This window comes from Bicyclus anynana, chromosome 2, assembly GCF_947172395.1.
Source record: "Bicyclus anynana chromosome 2, ilBicAnyn1.1, whole genome shotgun sequence".
NCBI lineage: Eukaryota > Metazoa > Arthropoda > Insecta > Lepidoptera > Nymphalidae > Bicyclus > Bicyclus anynana.
This window is the reverse complement of record NC_069084.1, coordinates 1,524,708-1,547,974: the sequence shown is the minus strand read 5'-3', so window position 1 is coordinate 1,547,974 and position 23,267 is coordinate 1,524,708. Positions and strand designations below refer to the sequence as shown.

The 23,267-nt window shown below is 36.2% G+C and overlaps 2 protein-coding genes across 2 annotated transcripts in view; one reads left to right on the top strand and one right to left on the bottom strand.

Annotated features, from left to right (window-relative positions):
• LOC112047351 (probable 39S ribosomal protein L24, mitochondrial) overlaps positions 1–23,267 on the top strand; it is a 503,102-nt gene that overhangs the window by 38,421 nt on the left and 441,414 nt on the right. The gene's annotated exons all lie outside the window — the stretch shown is intronic.
• LOC112055612 (protein madd-4) overlaps positions 14,935–23,267 on the bottom strand; it is a 352,294-nt gene continuing 343,961 nt past the window's right edge. Inside the window, exons 28-31 of the mRNA XM_052886188.1 lie at positions 22,812–22,968; positions 22,231–22,376; positions 20,985–21,150; positions 14,935–20,689 (exon numbers count right to left, since the gene is read on the bottom strand). Of these exons, the coding sequence (XP_052742148.1) occupies positions 20,583–20,689; positions 20,985–21,150; positions 22,231–22,376; positions 22,812–22,968 (576 nt within the window). The 3' untranslated portion in view covers positions 14,935–20,582. The remainder of the gene's footprint in view (positions 20,690–20,984; positions 21,151–22,230; positions 22,377–22,811; positions 22,969–23,267) is intronic.

The following is a 23,267-nucleotide window of genomic DNA, read 5'->3' as shown; positions in this document are numbered from 1 at the left end:
TATATAAGAAGATGGTTACTGTACCTCAAATATTTCCGTGTGTTGTTATATCACGTAGGACGGCGCGTGTCGAGAATCCCGCTGTTTGGTACAGATTGTATCAACACAGCGACTTCGCAATTTATGTACCCCTTACATGGACGTCAGCTGAAATGTTACCCTCGGTATTTAACCTGGGCCAGCTTATTTTGGCCATTATCGATATCAGCCTATATTAAAGACCCACAGCAGGACCAGTTCTCTGGTTAGAGAAGAGGGATTGAGATCCACCACGCTGTACCACTGCGGGTTGGCAGTTTCCCAACTGACTAAACTGACAAAAACCAACCAATTTCCCTATTTCGGAAAAGGCCCAAAAATGATCAACAAATATGTGTATACATACAACACATATGACAGTATTTTAGGAGGAAGAAAAGCTCAATATTTTATAGCCTGACCCTTGGGTTGTCTTGGTCCTGAGTGTTTGAGGTAACCACGTAGTTACGACTATTACGAAATCCTGAGTACGTCTACTTAGGGTAACCGCTCGACCTATGAGGCAGTTTCAGGCTAAAAGTTTGTTGTTAGGTAAATATAATTTAAGTACTCGTAGTGGATCCCGTTAAGCTTCGCTTTGACTTATTCAACTCGATACCTTCACCCCATTGCCTATTACAATTACACAAGCAACCAATAAGCTATAAACTATATGCGGCAAACAGAATCTTTAGCCGCTTATAATGCTTAATTTTAGTTAAAACATGCCACTTGAAACCTCCATTTTAGGTAAACAAAAGTAAAAGAACCCTCTGATTCCCCTTCCATACAATCACTATAATTTCTCCTTTTCTTCGTAGCCTCAAATTTCAACATACGCTTTTTATCGGCCTCCGATAGCCGCGAGTGTATCGAAGCGGCGCGTGCTCTGACTGGAAATCTTACAAATAGAAGAGCATGCGATACCCAGATATGCCTCATTTTATGAAACTTAAAAATTAAATATACAACCTATCGCTCGTACCATAAGTCCGTACAGTAAGTAGCCAATCATAGAGTTTAGACTACGCCTTTTAAAGGTAGCAGTTTCGAACGTTCAGACCTTCAACAGTTCAAGTATTAACATTTTCTTCGGCTTAATATTAGAAAACATTTAGCTTTGCAGCAACTCTCAAAACACTGTTAAAGTTTAAAACTTAAGGATCTCTAGCGAAGGTTTGCCACGAAGCTGAAGATCTGGTGTCTGGTGACTTGATTCATTATGTTCCCGTATTGCATATCAAATAGTTGCATTTTATTTTGACAATTGAGGATTTTTGATTGACTTACGAATACTCCTACCTTCCACAACTAAGCTTAAGTAAGTAACCAAGTAAGTAAGCTTCATTGGCTACCATGCTTGTTTATGGTAGTAGCATGGACTGACAAACTTTCAGCTTTTATTAGCTTTTGTAGAGGTAAGTCTGGCTACCGCTGACTCTCGTTCTAACAGATTGTATCAACGTTGGCATCGCCACTGTACAATTTAGGCTTGTGTTCGGACCAGTTGTTCACTGATTTATATACCATATACTTCATACAGCATTTAATATAAAGACTTGTACTGTCACATCCATAACGGGTATAGCCTTAACTATCTCCAGTAAGTGTTTGCGGAATTAAGCTTATAAGCCTCAATAGCTCAACGATTAAGGAGAGTTATCACCGAAAGGTCGTGGTTCGATCCCCGACCGCTTGACTATTGTCGTACCCACTCCTAACACAATTTTTCCCGATTGGAGGGGAACGGAATTATTATAGTCATATTCAAAGTATATTTAAGACCGTATATTATTTAGATTGCGTATTTTTTTCAAGATTATTTACCATATTAGCCCAGGATTCTTGGAACATTTTTTACAATTCGTCACGATCAAGTTAATTTTCCCTGAGTAGCTTTATCTTGATGAGACGCTCAACTTTAATATTTACGAAAAATTCTTGATTCTGGTAGCTAACTGAGTTACCAGGTAAGTAATGAAAATTTTTGAACGTCGGAACCACGCAATTTGTAGGATATTGTGACTGTTAAGTTGTATAAGTATTAATCCAGATGTTTTTTTTACTGTTGCTTGTTAATAGTTATACAACTTAATAAGTTTGTAAAAATGTTCCACGGATCCTGGGCTAATATGGCAAATAATCTTGAAAAAAATACGCAAACTTACTTGTACATTGTATGTTTCCTGTGTAGGCTTATCATTATTATCAGCCTATTTCAATGGATCAGCTCAGCTCTGTATTGAGAGGATATCGAGTTTAGGCCTTAGACCCACGGCGATGGCAGGCTTAGGTGATATCAGCAATCACTATCTGATGTTTATGATTATGTGTACATGTTAATGAAATATACTAAATAATCACTCCCTGACTTAATTTTTTTACAAAACCTTGAACGACCAGTGTATATGACCTCTGCCTCCGATTCCGGAGGCAGAGGTCATATACACTGAATACTCGAAAGAAAGAAAAGAAAAGGTCGACAGGAACTCGAAGTCAGACTTCATCATCCCAAGCTCCATGGGTTAACCACTAAATCAACTAGACCAAACGACCAATCTGAAAACTATCCGTAAATTATCTTGTAAATTATAGTGTACCTCGCAAATTAATTGGCGCAATGAAAATTTGCTATTTTCTTCGGAACAGCCTTTAAATGAAGACGTAGGGGGCGTTCTACATATTCTTACTACACGCCAAATAGATTTTTTGGCTGGAACTGTAGTGAGGTGATAAAACAATGTATAGCCCAAAAATTTATTTTGCTTTGTATTAAGGTTGGTTAGTTTTTTTTAAAATGGTAAGTAGCCATATCAAACATGATTATCCTATTTTCAATAAAATAGCAATCGACTTTAGGGGGAGGGTTGAGGATTCTAAGTTGTATTGTGTTCCTACGTTGTCTAAACTATTGATCCCTTGGAAGGAGGAACTTTGAGGATGGGAGGGAGGATGAAGTCCAGGGTTTGAGCGCCAACCAAAAGTCCAAATCTGAAGTTGGGGAGACGGTTGTTGGCACCTGCGTGCCTCGGATAGTCGTATAGTCCACATCACTTTAATATTAATCATCCCCTTAATGCGGTTTGGATGACAATAAAATTATTTAAAACATTTATCAAAGTGTAGATTCATTATTAATTTATTCATTGTGACATTTGCAAAAGTAGAAAATTGCATAAGTTCACAAGAAAAACAACCAAGCTTGTCTTGATAATTTATGAGCCGTGTCTCAAGTGCTCGAAGATACGCATGCTATTAAATATAATATTATGATCGGCAGCGCACGCACGGGTAGCTTGTATGGAATCAATGAGGATATAAAATTGTATTTGGGTTAACTCGACCCGTTGAGTAATGGAGCGGGGAAGATTAAAATGACAGGATTACGTGTAAACATTTACTGAGACATGTTTTTCTTGGCACATGCCCACCCTGATCTATACTAATATTATAAAGCTGAAGATACAATGATAGTTTTGTTAATATAGATTTTTTTGATGTCCGCCCTAGTAAATTCAAAAAACAATTGTTACTTAATGTAAAATGCATAAAATAGTAAAGTAAAATGAAATAATTAAGCCACACCTTCGATTGTACACTTGATATATGTATGTACCTATAATTTAATGGTAATTTGTGATTAACGGTGTTGGATACGAAGTACTAAAATATTTAGCTTAATATTCTTGCATAATATTGGTCGTAATTCCGTGTTTGTTTGCTTGAACACGCTAATCTCAAGAACTACTGGTCCGATTTTAAAAATTCTTTCAGTGTTAGATAGCCCATTTATCGAGGAAGGCTGTAAGTTATATATTATCCCCGTGATCTAACAGGAACGGGAACCAAGCGGGTGAAACTGCGCGGCGTTAGCTAGTATACAATAATATTATCAACTAGCCCTCCCTGCGGTTTCACCCGCGTCAAGTTCCCATGATAATACGGGGAGAAAACTGGTTTAATCACTCACTCACAATAAATGTGGCTTTTTAGTGATAAAAGAATTTAGAAAATCGGTACATTAGATCACGATCACTGGTTGCATCCGTTCAGAGTGATTCCCGCGGCACGCGACGGCACGCGACGGCACGCCGCTCTTGCAATGCACCATTAGATTTACAGCCCGAGAATCTGCCGCCAACTTAGGGCATATTTACACACATACACACAAATACACTTAGAGCCGTGACATTCCACTGGATATGACCGCTGCCTGCGATTCCGGAGGATGTGGGGGAATCCGATTCGGGGCATGCACCTCCAACTTTTTTTAATTCATTAAAGACATTTATGTAATTTATTTATACAGATCTACTACATTTTATGCACACAAAATAAATAAGATAGACATACAAGAAATACAGGTTCAAAACATAAATATAACTGACTTGTACAATAGATACAGAAATATATGAATAAGGAGCAAATTAATAGTAAATTTCCACCTTAGGCCACAAAACTACACTTACCATCAAGTGACATCGTAGTCAAGTGCAAGCTTATTCAATCTATAATATAAATGTGATTTATGTGAACCATACAGACATTAAAATGTGCGTGAGTGAGATTAAAAGGGTTCCGTTTTTGTACTACGTATGTTCGGAACCCTAAGAATAAAATAAAAATTAACTTCCAGCGCAGTTGATTGATAACGTTACGACAAAAACAACAAGGTTCATATTTTATATTATTATGATGCAGAGAATTAAATTGGCTACACATACGATTAAATATTCATGTAATTCTATTAATGTAATTATAGTTAAATTTAAAAAAAGAAACCTCCTTGTGTGCTAGCCCTTGGTTGGTTTTTGTTGTAAAAGTCTCCAGATTGCAAAATATGATTACACTATGCGCACTACGTCATCAGGGCTTTATTTAAAACGTAATTTATGAACAACGCAGTGTAAAATGTGTGTAAAATACATCAGCTTACTTCGGCTAGATTTATTAGCCCAACTAACGGCTGGGCTGTACGGCTATATTTAATAGCGCGGCTATAAAATTGGGAGTAATAGTTTATTAGCAACTTCGCGTCGCCAGTTTGGCTGGGGTATTTCTTGGCTGGATATTTATATTGATTGGGATGTGTTTTATATTAATTGGATTATATAAAGGAAATATATAAATAGAAAAACATATAGAGAAAGAAATATAGACGTCGAAAGGGCTGAAATGCCCATCCGATTTTTTATTGTTTTGATCAGAAACATTTAATCGAAACATTTATACTAACATTATAAAGCTGAAGAGTTTGTTTGTTTGATTGAACGCGCTAATCTCAGGAACTACTGGTCCGATTTGAAAAATTCTTTCAGTGTTAGATAGCCCATTTATCGAGGAAGGCTATAGGCTAATTATCCCCGAAAGTCTACGGGAACGTGAATCACGCGGGTGAAACCACCGTCAGCTAGTATTTATATAAAAAAGGCTTAAAGTGAAATTCACCTAAAAGATTTTCTGGGTGATGCGGTCGCTTGGAGTCGTCGGTTTTTTGCGGATATAATAGCAAGAATTATTAGTATTAGCAACTTAATTCCGCAAAATAACCTTTTTCAATACAAACATAATGCTCGAAAATCATAACCTCTTTCTTCAGTCGGATAAAAATAAATCCGATTTATGTGAAGAGTGTCTTTAAAATATTATGAGCTGGGATGTTCGCTTCACGTCGGAACATGTTAGGGTAGTATTTTCAGCGGCTTGCTCCCGGGGGAGCGAACACAACATACCTGCTTATTTCATGCTGAAATTTTGAGAAAATTCTCAGTCACAGTTTGAATAAGATTGTCAAAGTTTTGAAGGTACATTAACATTATCATTGTTAATCTACTTGATGTTTCGTTTGTCTTTCTTTTGTTTTTTGTTTAATAAACCGTAAAATAAAGAAGAAAAGCCATACGCAAGGAAAATTTTCATACACGAATGTAAAAGCGCTAAGGATGTAAAACTGAATCTTAATTCTCTACTCTGATCAAGTAATAATCAAGGATTGTACGTTACATTTACTTTTTTTGGTTATTATTTCTTTTGTCAAAATTTAAATGATAATTTTAGACTCGCCAAATCAACATTTGTTTAGTAGCTGATTTTTTTTCATTCTTTACATGTTAGCTTGAATATAATCTCACCTGATTGTAAGTGAATGTGAGTGAAAATGATGCAATTTAAGATGGAAGCGGGCTAACTTGTTAGGAGGAGGATGAAAGTTCACATCCCTTTCGGTTTCTACACGACATCGTACCGGAACGCTAAGTCGTTTAGCGGCACGTATTTGCCGGCTGACTAACTAGCCACTACCGAAACCTCCCACCAGCCAGACCTGACTCTATAACGATTATATTCAGGCACGGAGGGTGTACCATCACCCACATTTATCTCTAGACAACTACACATAATTTATTGAAAGTTTTTAAATACCCACTAAGAGCACTGACTCATCACTGAGGGCCTAGTGGCAGTTTGATACTGTTACTATCGCGTTAACGTAGACGCGTTTTTCTAAGGAATCGAAACAGCGCCATCTAGTGGCACTACTGCACAACTTTTACAGTTTCATATAAATTCGCGTTTACGTCAACGCGAATGTAACAGTAAGAAAATATTGAAAACTCCCACTAGCCACTCAGATCCAACAAGGCAAATCGCTTGTTTAAATAAATGATAATAATCTTTTAACAACACAAATGTCTGCATTTCTATACCAGCGCATCCACGAATTTATTCCAGTCGAAAAGTAGGCGACTTCACCCTCATACTTATAATAGCTATCGATTATTTCCGCTCCCAAAACTCTATTCAATACGATTCGATGCAAGGTCAAGGCTATCATTTCGAAATGAATGAAATTATGTCAATGCAATGCAGTTTCAACTTTGAAAAGCTATGACTGTGTTTGAAACAAGTGGTTTTGATTATGTCGCAGTACTCAATGGCTCAACGCTTAAGGGCTAGCCACCAACGCCAAAAGGTCGTGGGTTGGTACCGCCTAGTCCGATGCGAGTTTATGGAAGCTCGGAATAATTGCTTTCGACGACGATACGCCCATCATCATGGTTATCAATACCATAATCGATTAATTAAATTTTATTTATATACATATATTACATATTATAAATAAAATTGTTGGAGGTGCATACCCCGGACCGGATTCGAACCCACACCCTCCGGAATCGGAGGCAGAGGTTTATAACCTGGGCTATCATGGCTCTCCAACTTTTCAGTTGTGTGCATTTTAAGAAATCAAATATCACGTGTCTCAATCGGTGAAGGAAACATCGTGAGGAAACCTGCGTACCTGAGATTTTTTTTAATTCTCTGCGTGTGTGAAGTCTGCCAATCCGCATTGGGCCAGCGTGGTGGACTATTGGCCTAACCCCTTTCATTCTGAGAGGAGACTCGAGCTCAGCAGTGCGCCGAATATGGGTTGATAATAATGATGATGATGATAAGTAAAATTGAAAAGATTTTCAGGAAGTCGAGGTTATTTTTTTCATTTTATACAAGTTATTCCTTGACTACATTCCCACCTGATGGTAAGTGGTGATGCAATCTAAGATGAAAGCTGGTTAACTTGTTAGGAGGAGGATAAAAATCCACACTCCTTTCGGTTTCTACACGACATCGTACCGGGACTCTAAATCGCTTGATTGTACGTCATTGCCGGTAGCCCACTAGTTGCTAGCCACGGCCGAAGCCTCCCACCAGCCAAAGGTCACGAAGGACGAAGTCGTGGACTTCCGCTAGTCGGCGAATATATATACTTGCAAGAAACTATCGCTTGCATATGTTAAGTGGAACTATGCCTTAAAACTAAAACTACACGTGTCAGATACTGAAATGCTACAAGACAGTTCTTTGTGAAAAGTGTCTCCTGAATATCAGGTGGCACGCGACATGTCAGGACGTGCCCCGCCATATCGAGCGATGTGCGCGGGACGGCACGTTGATTGTATGGCGCTCGTCTGTCAGAACGCGGTTGACGTCAACCACTCCATACAGACCGTCACACAGTGACAAATGTTCATACTCGTAGACAGATCGAATAAAAAATAAAATGGTCGCGATTTTCATTTGCAGTTTACTTTCTATACATATTATAAAACATAGTCTTTCGCCGCGCCTGACGTCTGTTCGAAAATTACTGACCGGATTTTCAATGTAAATGATATGTCAATCATTTATGTTTGAAGAAATATGACGATAATTATCAGAAGTGTCGGGAAAAGTCAAGCCTGGGAGCTTTCATCGGAAACGTATTATGTAACGTTTCCGATGAAAGCTCCCAGGCTTGATGACAGAGTTTCAGATACTATAACAAAACAATGCACTTATCTTTTCTAGTTAACAAAAATGTTCGCGATTTCATATATCTTCCTTTTATATGTAGAACTTATACTCATTATATCTTTAAAAAACCACGCGCAGTGTTGGGTTTCGTAGATTAAGTTCCTTAAGTAATGCACAAAAATACCGATAACGATACCCTGCACCATGGGATAGACGATAAAAAATTCATCCTCACTTTTCATGTAGAGATTACAATCCAATTTTTATGCTTAATATTTCTGAGTTCCATTATGGAACCCAAATTTTTTAAATTTTTTTTTACCACTTTTTATTGACGTAATGAATATAAATACTCATACCAAATTTCAGCTTTCTAGTTTTAGAGAACAGATTCTGAGTTATCTTACTGACAACCTTATCCTTATAATTAATTATCAACGAATAATGATATGATATGCAATTTTCGTTTTCCAGTTAAGTATATTTTATAGTTGGACGACTATTACTCTTTAAATTGCAATTGCTACTTAGCTTTTTTAGTTTTCCCTTTATTTTCATTTTATATCTCGTGAATTTTTTCACGCATCCATAAACAACCTTTTAACCAATAGAAGGTAGGGACAATTGACTCTACAAAAAGTAGACTAATTTAAAAGCTTAATATTTCCCTAAATCGAAAATTATTGAGACTCCTCATTACTTTCAAAGGCCTGTCAAACGATACACCACACTATGAAATAAACGAGTAAAAAAAATCATTCCCACTTTACATGTAGGGGAGGTGCTCCAAAAAATATTTAATATTTTTCGAGATTTTATTTCACGACTTTGGTCACATTTTTAATGTTCACATACTGATGCTAAATTACAGGTTTCTAGTAGTAATAGCGTGGACGTACGGACGGACAAACAGGCGGAAAAGGCCAAACTATAAGAGTGGACCACGGAACCCTAAAATATTTGCTCAAGTACGAAATTGCATGTGTCCACAAGTTTAATATAGGTAAGAACAATCTACTTTCCAACTCAAAATAAAAGGTAAATGTACTTTCCTTTACTATATTTACTTACCTTATTTATTAAGTGCTTCAAACGATAAGTATCCAGTTATGTAGTACTTTTCAGATGATAATAGGTACTCAGTGTCCGACTGCGCAGGTAATTGGTTTGTTTATTAAAATAAAACCGTTTCGGAGGGTATTTTCGTATTTTCGTCTATCGCCATTACCATTAGTTATAATTTTCGGCTGGCTGCGCATTGCCCGCGGCCGCGCCCGCTAACGTCGTAAATTATGTTTATTCTCATAAATATGCATGTGGAGTTAAACCATGCTAAAGGAAAATAGGAAAATATTTTGGTTTTTTCCATTCATTGGATATTCAATTTTTGATTTACCATATAAACTTATCATTAACCTACCGGCGTCACCGATGCTATGATAGCTTTTTTTCTGATTGTGTAAGTGCCGTAGGCTCCTTATGGGACCTCCAGGGGGGGGGGGGGGTAATGCTGCACATAGCCTTAATATGCCTTTACATGGACCTCGAGCCGTTCCGTTATCCTGCGGCTCCTTGCCACCCGCTTGATATCTTCAGTCCACCTTGTGGGAGGTCGACCAACACTGCGCTTTCCGGTGCGAGGTCGCTATAGGTGGATTTACTAGACGGAGGTCCTGGATTCGATCCCCAGCTGGGACGATTGCGGTTTTCTTAATTGGACCACCCTACCGGAACAGACGTATTGCCAAGCGATTCAGCGTTCTGGTACGTTGTCGTGTGGAAACCGAAAGGGGTATGGATTTTCATCCTCCTACTAACAAGTTAGCTCGCTTTTATCTTAGATTGCATAATCACCTACCATCCAGTGAGATTGTAGTCAAGGGCTAACTTGTACAGAATAAAAAAAAGGAACGAGATTAGATCAGCTGCTGGCAGTGGTCGATTTCAGCCTCTCAGTGATGAGTCTGGTACCTTTACTTATACTTAACTGATTGAAGCAAACTTTAAAGTTGCTTACAGCGTTAAGCAAATGAACCCAACTGTATAAAAGACAAATTAATGCGCTGCCAGTCTATATATATACTTCAGGTTTACGTTAGGTGTGGGTAAGACATAGTATTGGTCGCTTGGTCGCTATTGTAACTGATTGAAGGAAACTTTAAAACTATTAACTTCGGTAAGTAAATAACCCAAGCTGTATAAAAGACAAGTTAATGTGCCGCCAGTCTATATATACTTCAGGTTTACGTTAGGTGTGGGTAAGACAATAGTATTGGTCGCTTGGTCGCTATTGTAACTGATTGAAGGAAACTTTAAAACTATTAATTTCGGTAAGTAATTAACCCAAGCTGTATAAAAGACAAGTTAATGCGCCGCCAGTCTATATATTATACTTCAGGTTTACGTTAGGTGTGGGTAAGACATAGTATTAGTCGCTTGGTCGCTATTGTAACTGATTGAAGGAAACTGTAAAACTATTAACTTTGGTAAGTAAATGACCCCAGCTGTATAAAGACAAGTTAATGCGCCGCCAGTCTATATATACTTCAGGTTTACGTTAGGTGTGGGTAAGACAATAGTATTGGTCGCTTGGTCGCTATTGTAACTGATTGAAGGAAACTGTAAAACTATTAACTTCGGTAAGTAAATGACCCCAGCTGTATAAAAGAAAAGTTAATACGCCTCCAGTCTATAACTATAAGTATGCTTCAGGTTTACTGGCGAAGTCTTGGAACTAGTATAAGAGAGTTATGGGGCCATCGGCGTGACAAAAGGACGGCGCTATCGATTCAGACGGTTAGTGCTTCTTCGGCGCTCGCTCGTATAAATTCTTTGATCCGCCCGACGCCGCCCCGGTATTCCGGGGTCTATTTATTTTTAACACACTTCAGGAATAGTTTGGAGGTCATTGTTTGAAATTTCAAAAAAAATCAAGGCTGTGATAGCCTAGTGGATATGACCTCTGCCTCCGATTCCGGAGGGTGTGGGTTCGAGTCCGATCCGGGGCATGCACCTCCAACTTTTCAGTTGTGTGCATTTTAACAAATTAAATATCACGTGTCTCAAACGGTGAAGGAAAACATCGTGAGGAAACCTGCATACCAGAGAATTATCTTAATTCTCTGCGTGTATGAAGTCTGCCAATCCGCATTGGGCCAGCGTGGTGGACTATTGGCCTAACCCCTCTCATTCTGAGAGGAGACTCGAGCTCAGCAGTGAGCCGAATATGGGTTGATGACGATACCATTAAATATATATTGACGACCGTCCACTCACGCTGTTTGCTGAATGCTGTGATATTCAATATCAATAGATCGTGGATTCGGTTGCCACGCTCGGGTCAATTTAAGATTTTGACCTTAGCATGGAAACTTTGGGTAAAAAGGTCTAGGTCAGGTCGCAGACACCTTAAAAAAAGTTGCTCAAAAGGTGTTTTAGATCTCCAAACTACAAGTAGAAAGTTCTTTGAAAATGACGGACGTAGTAGACTACAAGCCCTTGAACTATCCTACTCACCTGTACCGCTCAGAAATGACGGCATAGCGCTCAGAATTATTTTCTGATAATAGTAAAAGTTCAAGGGGTTGTAGTCTATAGGTATTCAGTAACCAATGTAAATGGAGCGATAGTGCGATTGTACCTTAAGAATATGAGCTAGTTAGAGACTATGTCTCGGAGTTTGTAGTTAATAGAATCGGACAAAACTGGACGGACGGTACGACGCGACATTTCCATAGCAATCTAATTATTGCCTACGACGACTAAACGTTTTCTCTTCATTATACCGGCTTGAGTTGCGACGATTTGGACGGAAGAGAAATGAATTACCTGTTGTAGACAATGTAAGTTAATTGTAGAAATGGTTTGTGACTGTCCAGCTGTAATATTAGTAAAGTGAATTCTGTAATATACTGGACCTAGTTATTTTTGTAATGTGAAAGTTTTTTGTACGGTTAAACGTAAATGCTGTATTCAGGTATATCAGCGTTTTGTATTTGGTTACTAGACTCTTGCGACTTTGTCCCTGTGGACACAGATTTTTTTAGTAATTTATAAGGTGAACAATAAAATCATACATGATTTTTATCAATCAATTTAATAGTATTAAGCAATTAAATAGTCTTGAGTATTTTTATATATCTAACAAATCTACATTAGTTAAATATTAATAAATTTCTTGTAATTTTCACTCGTAATTATTTCCAAGTTGTAATATAACATTCAACTATGGAAACAAGAATGTTATATAAGTTCTGTAACGTTAAATCATACAATGATCAGTAGAATCTAGATTTCGGTACAACGAGGTCCTTACAACGAACAGATTTGCCGACTGCAAAGGCCATTGCATTGTTCTGTAGCGAGTGGTACAAGATACAGGATCATACGGGTTTCACTGCACCCAAAGTTTCTACGCCATTTCTAAGCTTCTTTAATTATATTAAATCTCAAGGAGTTTGGTTGTTTAAATAATATGTAAACAAATAAAACGAACAACGTACGGTATAATTGCGTAACATACATTCAAATAAACAGACTTGAATTGAGAATCTCTTCCTTTTTTTAAGTGGCTAAAAATTTAACGAAATGTTTAGTTGTCTGTATACGATCTGATACGTGAATTTTCTTTTGCTAATTTTTAGGTTTCGCTTTCTTAGAGTTTTAAGGAATAAGTATGCTTTGTAACTCTCCAAGGAAATCCATATTTGTATGTAACGTATAGTATAAATTGAGTAACACCTTTTGCGTAATGTCCCTATGACTTTTTTTATTCTTTACAAGTTGGCCCTTGACTACAAACTCATCTGATGGTAAGCGAAGTGGGCTAACTTGTTATGAGGAGGATGAAAATCCACACCTATTTTCGGTTTCTAGACGACATCGTACCGGAACGCTAAATAGCTTGACAATATGTCTATGTCGGTAGGGTGGTAACTAGCCACGGCGAAGGCTCCCACCAGCCAGACATGGACCAATTAATAAAATCTCAATCGAACCCAGGACCTCCGTTTTGTATATCCACCACTGCGCCACGGAGGCCGTTAAAAAGTTCGCCAGGAAATCACTTATATTAGAATATCTGGTTTGCGACAAAACCGTTTTGTCGGGTCTAGGTAGTATTGCCGGTTTGGATTTTCCCATAGAATAACGAAACAAAAAATAACCTTACACTGAGTTACTATCTCTTGTGACTTGAGCCATACGACAGACAGATACTGCTTGTTTTAGAATACAAACGTCCTTTGTCTACACGCCGGCCGTATAAAGAGGTATATCGCATTATCTGCACAATACACAGACGATATTGCGCACAGGGCAACCGTCTAAATATATTGTGGCTAGCTCACCTGTAACACAAGCTGCTAGTCATGGAGTTCGAGTCCCGGGTAAAACCAAAATGTTGCTTGTACTTTGTAGGAGTATAATAATTTGTGATTCCATATTCGTGATATCTTTTTTGTAATTGGGTAATTTTTCCTTACATACAATATCAAAAAACAAAAGACTGATGCTTCGTTTTGTTAAAACTCAAAATGTCCTCTCTCAGAAGGCCTGACCCTGTCATTTAACCAATTCTGATAATAATGGCAGGTGCTGGAATGCGACCCCGCACTAGAAAGCACAGTGTTGGTAAACTCCCACCAGATGGACTTACGACGTTAAGCAAGTTGCAAGGATTCGCTAAATGCAGGCGACTCAGGATCGTGATGTTTCGATGTCCCTACAAAAGACCCATGCCCTGCAGACTGGACTCTATCTGCTGATAAGATGCTGGTGATAATGATTTGATTTCAATGTAATTTTAACAGCTTTCTGAAAGTTGCCGATTTAGTAAAAACATGTATCTAATTGACATAAAAAAATATTGTAACTGCCAGAGATAGTACCAACTTAATCGTTCCTACAAGGTAATACACCTATATTTAAATTGATTCATAACCTGTTTTGTTTACTACTAGAGAGTTTTATAATATAGCTCGTATGGGAAAATCCTGCAAAGATGTACTTTCTGCAAGTAGTATTACAGTCTGAAGGTTAATGGTGAAATTATAGGTTTGTTTCAGTCTGAAGGTTTATCATTGAATGTGAAATTATAGGCTAAGGCTACATGGCGTACAAGGCAGTGACTTGTAGGATTACGTTTGTAACGTGTTTTGTGGTATTGCTCTGTTATCGACAACTAGCGATAATTTTTTTACCGCTAGCATTCTGATAGTTCATACTATTTTTGAATTAATAGGTAACTAAAAACTTCAACTGCATCGATGGCACAATAGTTAGCCTATGTGGCTATTGATCATAAGGATCTACAAACCTTAGGTCGTTCCGTGTGCTATGATTAGATTAGAGCTTTAAAAGCTCAACGGTAAAGAGGTCGGACTCCTCACCGAGGAGTTGTGGTTTGATCCCTGCTCCCGTTGGACTATTGTCGTACCCACTCCTGATACAGTAATTCCTGACTAGTTGGAGGGGAACGGGAATATTTTAAAGATATGGCGAATATTCTTTAAAAACAAAGTAACGTTTTTCTTCCATTCAAGAAAACCAATTCATGAGGGGCCAGACTTGAAAGTCTGTTAAAACTAGGTTTCTATAAAGGAGATGTGAAATTAATAAAACAAGATATTCAGTAACTTATCCATATAATATATTTTTATATTTGAAAATTTTCGATACAATGTACAATTTTGGACTTAATTTTATCGCAGTTAAAATGAAAATTACAAATTGTTTTGATTATTTCAAAGATTTCTATGCACAGATACGAGTACATTAAACCGAGTGACTTGTCAATTTTTAAATGGACTTATTGATGCCAAAATTGATGACAAAATAATTCTATACTACAGCCTTTCTTAATGAGTACTGTTTACCAACAAAAAAATTAAAAATAAGGGTATAAATCACTAGTAATTTCACACCTAATAATAATTATAATTATTTGTTTTTAAGTAAATGAAAATAAATTTGATTAATAAGCTTAGAACAATTAGATATGGTTAATATATTTTATATAACATTTTATAAACAAACCAAACATAATGTAAAATAAATAAGTTATGAAATAACATGTGTTTTCTACTTTCATTTCTAATTTCTTTTTGGTAAACAGTACTCGTCAAGACAGGCTATTTGAATTTGATCGATGATCAAGACATGTATTACAAGTAATATTCCTGTATGTGTTGGTAGATCGATATAAATATTTTTTTAATTCATGTAATAATTGATATTATCAGTTTTGCACGCTAAACAACGAAGTCACTCATGCTTTCACTTAATTAGAAGCAACCGTCTAGTAGTATGTACCTATATATAGAAATCTTTGTATTACTCTACTAAAGTTATCTTGGAATGTTATATTGAAATACATAACATGGGTGAAATACCAATGATGGTATATTTACTGACATGTACATCTATTCATTTATTCATTCGGATTCATTAAATATAATTCTGTCACGTTTTACGTCACGAATCCGATTTAAACAATATTTTCGATTCTTAATTAAATGAATTAAAGTTTTTTTTTAATACTACAATACCTAAGATTATAAAAAAAAGTAATATGTAATTCAAAAACTGATTCACTTGACTATGCCAACTGTGCCTGGAAATTCCAGGTTTCGTGTATTCAGGTTCAGGTAGAATTCCCTGGACGCGTCAAATAATGTATTCCAATACAACTTACAAGATTCGTGTACATTTTGGCTTCCTAGGCAGTATTACAGCGGGTACAATCAGCGACAAAGGTGCTAAAGATTTAGTGGCAGTTTATACGATATGAAAGTTTACTTACACAAATCAGATCTTCCTTTTGTCATATTATATTGTTCGAGAAGTATTATAATTAAGACCACACCCCAGGACCGAGATATGACCGTTCCTTTATAAGTAAAACGTAAGAGCTTATATACCTATTATGATTGTAAATAGGAATTACGCGTGATTTATTGTAATAAAAACTTTATTATTCCTTGTATGAAGATTGAGTTAATAGGTATAACTTTTTAAATCCTTTGTGGATTCACAAATTTTTATTGCAAATTTAAATATTGAGATGCAATATTTTTGAGAAATTGACATGACAATTAAAAAAATATATTTTGTTAACATAAGAACTAAATTATTTAATTGAGAACAAATAAATTTTAATGTTACAAAATAATGTAGCATTGTCTTTGAATTCAAATCTCGGTCCTTGTTGTGCTTCAAAAGCTTTGCTAGAAGCATCTCCTGTAAGCCGCAATTTGCACAGCTTTGAGAAGTTAAACTCTTTTTTTAAAGATCTTATCCAACTTTTAATTTTCATAAACAGAATAATTTATCATCTATACAGAAATTTATTGAAAATACATTTTAATATATATAATATATACTTGTATTTTATAAACAGGGGTAATAATGCATCTAAAATTGACAACAAACTTTTGATCTATTCATATTAATACTGTGTCACCTCTCCTAGTTTCACAAATGATTACAAAGATAATAAACAATAATATTTCTTTCTAACTAAATGTTTATAATCATTACTAGTTTTTACCCATTCCATGAACGAGGTGTAACAAACACACAATACGCCTATATGTATATACAATTTTTCAAGCAGCATATTGCTTTCAATAATAATTAGAAGTGTCTTCATATGGATACCAGTATACTGTTAAAATGATAGTTAATTATTAATGTACATGTTTTAATATAATGCCCTATTTAAACTACCTACCTAAAGCCACGAGTCGATTTTTGAGCCATTGTAAATCACGCTTCAAATAAATTTATTTCTAATTATATTTTTATAAATTTAATTTAATGCTCAAAATTGAAAATCGACCCGACACAATAAATAGTGAATATTTTTACTAAATTTCACATAAACGCTTTTCTTCGCGAGTGTACTTTTATACATTTATTTGGCAATTTTTTCTAATTTTCATTACTATACATTGATTGCATATCTAAGGTATTTGTGCAAATTGTATTTTCTTACACTATCTTAATCGACTTCCAAAAAGGAGGTTGTTGACGCCGCGAACTTTGAAATATGAGCGGGCAACATAGTGTCGGCGCGCGCGCCGTGTCGCCGGCCGCCATGTTTTTATAGTAGTCTGTTGTCTATTGCTTTGCTGGCCGCTGAAGGAAAACGCGTGGAATTATGTCGCAAAATTAGGGTATTTTGGTTTCCGTGTGACCATTTGTTGTTGCGTTGATATATATTGTAGCCTACTTGACGAAGTTTGAGCGCGTGTGAATTTTGACGATTATTCTGGATATTGAAGTGCATAGTGGAGTGGTAGCTGGTAGCGGCTTGCGGGGGCCTGCAGACGGATGAATTCATAGAACACACAATTCTCGACCTTCACCGACACATTACACACTTCCGTCAGCTGGGGTCAACCAACCCAGGTCAACTCGCGACACTTCGAGCGTAAGTATCCATTGCCTATCTAACCAATTGTTTGAAGGCTTTCGTTTCGCGGTGTAGCGCCGTATTGCGAATGCCCGGCTGCCCACTCTGATCAGTTGATGGGACCCTGTGAATAGGTTCACATGGAAGCCGGAGGTTTGCCTACATAGAGGTTTTTATTGTTTACCCGTACTCATTTTGTACGTTGTTACGTAACCGAGTGTAACAGTTTTTCTGTTAGTACTCTTAAATGGGCCCCAGTAAAATTTTGTAGTTTGTTGTCCGATTAAAAAAAATGTGTTACAAAAAAAATATAAAATTACTATTTGTAATAGTTTTAGTCTTTTTAAAGAAGCAATAATTTCTATTTTAAAGTAAACATTTTATTACAGTAAACATAACTAAAATATAATAATTTTAGCTGGTGGGAGGCTTCGGCCGCGGCTAGTTACCACGCTACCGACAAGTGATTTAGCGTTCTGATACGATGTCGTGTAGAAACCGAAAGCAGTGTGGATTTCATCCTACTCCTAACAAGTCAGCACGCTTCCATCTTTGATTGCATCAGGTGAGGTTCTAGTCAAAGGCTACTTGTAAAGAATAAAAAAAATATAATGGACGAATCGTTAACAAAGTAATTCATCAAATAAAAGCCATCTTATTGGAAGTCGGTTATTTTTTAATAATAATAATTAGTTAATTAAGCGTAGCAATTATGCTTACTTTGATTCGTATTTACATTTGCTATGATAAATATAGTACAAAACATTTTTTTTTACTAAATATTTGTCTTAAATATAAATAAATTTAATCTATATTTTGAAATAATTTACATTTTAGTTAGAGCTCGTAAACTTTTGATTTTGAGATGTGTCTCGATATTAGTAGTATTTTTGCTTAAGTAAATAACAGGAAGACAAAAAATATACGTATTCACTATGTTTGTGTGTGTATGTATGCATACAATACATTTGTAACACACACTAAAACCAACAAATTATATAAACAAACACAACCTTGAGACGTGCTCGCGTGCAGTTGATGAGTTTAATTAACTGCTCATTATCTGATTAACTCGTAACTTAACGTCGATTTTTTAAATAATTAAATTTAAATCTATAAAAGTAAAATTCATACTTTAGTCTATAAATACTTCTAATATTGTATCTCGGAGAATATTTATGTGGGTCTGCAATGCTAATCTCCGAAATTCACTGATTTGATGTGGCATAAAGGAATGTATTTTTATTGACATCAAAAAATAAATTTTAATAAATCTTAGGATATCTAGATAATTAAAAGTTATTACATTATATTACATTTATTTAGTTATTTAAATAATTAAATAAATGTATGGTACATTTATTTAATTATTTAAATAACATTTAATTGAAATCCCTACCCTCAACTGCACGCTTGCTAATAACGACTTTATGCAAACGTTAGTCGTGAAATAAAAGAACTGAAAAGTAATTATAGGACTTAACTTGTAATCTAAGAAAATTATTATAGAAAACTTCGAATGATTATGTCAAGATGAAATTGCGCCAATTTTGCTGTAGCTACAGTAAATTAAGTAAAATGTCTGAACAGCTCAACAGCTCAACTCAACGGAGCTAAATGCTAAATACCAATTCAAGCACAAATTACTTTCGCTATTATGTGCAAGAAAAAGAAGAAATGTTATTACAAAAAATAAATAGAGAGAGTAAGAGAGTTTTCAATATAATGTATTTAATTAGGTTTATGTTAAATTTCAATGTACCGTAATGGTACAAACAGGTACAATACTAGGATTTAATTATAGTATTTATTAACTTGTACAGTTATTAAATAAAAATAATGATTTTTGTGAGACAAATTTTAAGTACTTGTACATCTTCTCAAAAGCTACTATAATAAAGTAAAGGAAAACAGTAATACATAAGTTTTACTTTAAGATAATTCCTAATAGTGAGTGAGCTATCTGCTTCTGATAGCTAGAGCTAATTTTATTATAAACTTTATAGTTACAGCACAATTGACCTCAAAACTGTATCAGATCTTAATAGTTGGTACAATACTTACAGTGCTATCGCGACTAGAAACTATTTCGTGCTCATAACAGGCAATCCGCTTACTATCACACGCATTTCAGTCAAATATTCCACGCGCGATGTTGCCAGTCACAAAAAATCGCTTCAAACATGCTAAAAACACGACTAAAAATATTTATTTGGATTAAATAGAAATGGCACTAATAATAATTGCACGTTACATAATAATCTCACATTTATGAAATTAAAGTGCATTACAAATAAAGCAATACTAGTGATAGCTCACTGAACGAACAAGACAGGAATGTTTCGATATTGATTAAAAAATATAATTTGATCTATTTTAATCAATGACTCGATTATCTGGACCTCAGTTATGTGGATTTTTAACTTCCGGATCTAACACAAGAAGTAAATAACCTGAAATTTTGGTTAATAGATTCTAATAGATAATATTAATAGATGACTAGTAATGGCTAATATTTTTCTTCGAGGTCACTTTTGTAACAAAATAGCTTTTTTTCATACTGATTTTCGATTATCCAAATGCCTTGATAATAATAATAATAATAATACATAAATTAGTCCGTTTAATCGAGTATTTACTGTATTAATTCCTCAAATTGTAAAAATTAAAAAAAATACATGAATCAAAATTATATTGACAAAAATTACAATAATAAGTTTTCCACGACTTAGATTTTTTATAGTTTAAAATAAAACTAAAATATAGTCATTTATTCACTCACACCGTGAAGCATCTCCCAACCGTTTGAATTAATTGTCCCATTTGATCTATTTTAATTTATTTAATTTATTAGGTAAATTTAATCCTCGCAAGTCTTGCAACACTGCTCCTTGTACCGCCGTAGGGCGCACATATTCATGGCGCGAACGTTCTCGCAGTATCTAGACGTGTCTCTGCAGACCCCATCTATTGGACATAATACATTCGAATGTATGTATTTGATTTTTGAATAATTCATTAAGTAGATAGTATTAAAATTGAATGTAATTATTAAATACAATAGTTAACCTTTTTTACCTTCAAGTAACCAAAAAAACCGTGTCAGTACCGCTGTAAGACATCATTCAAACGGCCAGGAATCGAACCCAATACCTCTCAGATTTGACCTCTTAACCGTGGAGCTTCTGAGGTTTGTATTTTGGCCTCAAAGAACAGACTATAAAAAACTTGATGGTTCGAATAACACTTTACAATGTTATACCTCTAACACAAGTACTGTTAGGGTGGTGGCACACCCGGACGACGTTAGGCCGCGGCAAAGCGCATGCGGCGGCCGGTCGCTCGCGGCGGCGCGCCGCGCGTCGTCCCGCGCGCCACACGCACCGCAACACGCGGTGTTGCCGCCCTTGCCCGCAGGGACCCTTGCACTGTGCACAATGAAATTTATCTTAGGTAAGTATATTTTTGAAGCAAAAGAAGAAACTTACCGTGTGTATCCTGATATTTCTCTAACATATGTTACGAGTAGCAGAATCTCGTGGTCTGTTACAGTCGTGGTCGTGAAACTTTCTGTTCCCGTAAGAATACGAGGATAAAATTTAGTCTATGTTACTCCCTGATAATGAAGCTTTCTACTAGGTGAAAGAATTTTTCAAATTGGTCTAGTAGCTTTTAAGTTTATTCGTTACATACAAAAATACAAATCTATCTGCTCCATAATATTAATTTAAAAAAAAACTACTAAATAAAGGGAACAAGATAATAATAATATAATGAATATTTTGTTCCTGTCTTATTTTACTTTTTAACCTACGAATTCAGATTTAAGAGAAGTAGATTTATTTTTACCTAAAATAAAATTTCTATAAAGAAAATATTTTTCTATTGTGACGAAATTATAAATATTTGTCATAGTTATTCATTGAAATTCCTTAACATGCTGGCTTGCTAAGCTAATGAATAACATGGCACCGCCTTAACATGGCGCTCACAGCGCTATGCTCCTTTAATCTCGTAGCTCTGACGCCGTAGTAGGACTGTTTACATTCTACGAAATCCTATTAAATATTAAACCAAGTTCAGTGTGCCACTAACTTGTTGAGGTTGTTGCATCTATCGTAGAACAGATTTATACCAAAGAATAAACATAATTTCATACCACATTATTATTATTCTACAATTCTGTGCAGGCACTTTATTAATTAAAAAGTGTTCTTGTGAGTTTGACGTGTCTGCCTGTACTATCGTATTTTCTAAGCTTATGGTCCGATTATGGAGGTCTTCTTTGCTTGGAAGCCGGTGTGTTCGAGATAGAGCTTCCTCACCTTGCTCCAAGGGCCCACAGCCCACGCGAGCTTGCAGTTCTGCGCCTCTCGCCGTGTCTTGTCGGACTACTCACTGTAAATGCACGCAGACTCCGGCACTGTGGTCCCGTTGCTGACCACGCACTTCTAGGCGCTACCTACACTTCACGCGGGCCGGCGCACTGTCGCTGCGGGGTTCCTCACCTTGCTCCAAGGGCCCACAGCCCACGCGGGCTTGCAGGCCTGCGCCTCTCGCCGTGTTTTGTCCGGCTGCTCACTGTACACGCACGCAGACTCCGGCACTGTCGTCCCGTTGCCGGCCACGCACTGCACGCGCCGGCGAACTATTGCTACAAGATTTAATCTATTAAGTAGTACTACTCACAGAATAATCTACTAAAAGATTTAATCTATTAAGTTAAAGTACTTAAAGAAAATTCTAATAATAAAATAAAAAGCTTTCTCGACTAACTAACGGCGCGTGTTAGTCGGCCTTTACATTCACGACAGCCAATCACATATTAAGTTCTGCGCACAAGGATTTTTGATTAGACCTTATAACTCTTTGTTTAATATTAGTTTCTCAGATCAGTTGCTAGTTTAGGTGCTCCAAAGAAAGAAGAAATTTAGTCATAGAGATGAATTTAGTGATGAATTAATCTCAGCTATAAAATACAAAATATGTAATATGCACAGCGTTTAACTTGCCTTTTCCCAAGGCTTCTTTATCTTGTTTGCGAATTGCTACATAAAACGAACACAAGAAGTAATCTTCAAAATCTCACCAATGCCACTAGGCAGGCACCTAGGCAGCGACCAGGCCGAAGACCTCCAAGTGGCGCAGCTGTCGCTGGCACAGTCGCGCAGCACAGTCGGCGCCGTAAGACCTCGCGACGTGCACTCGTTCGTCTCCACTATTGTAGTTTGGTTTGATATTTTATGCTACATACAAAAATGTAACCAGTAAGTCCAACAATGAATTTAACATCAGGTTCATTTTCTTTTTACTACTTAACTACATAGATGGCTAAGTTAAACCACGTGTCTACGAATTACAAAATCCTGAGTTCGAGTTAAGGCTATAAAATATTCAACAATTTTTTTCTAAGAAATTTTCCTTCTTAACATACTCTTCGAGGCAAAGAGGTAATACGGACGAACAAACGGACAATACAAGCGGGATTATTTACTGTTTCTTAGAATGAAAAGCTCAGTATCCTGCCCCAGGACTCGAATGAATG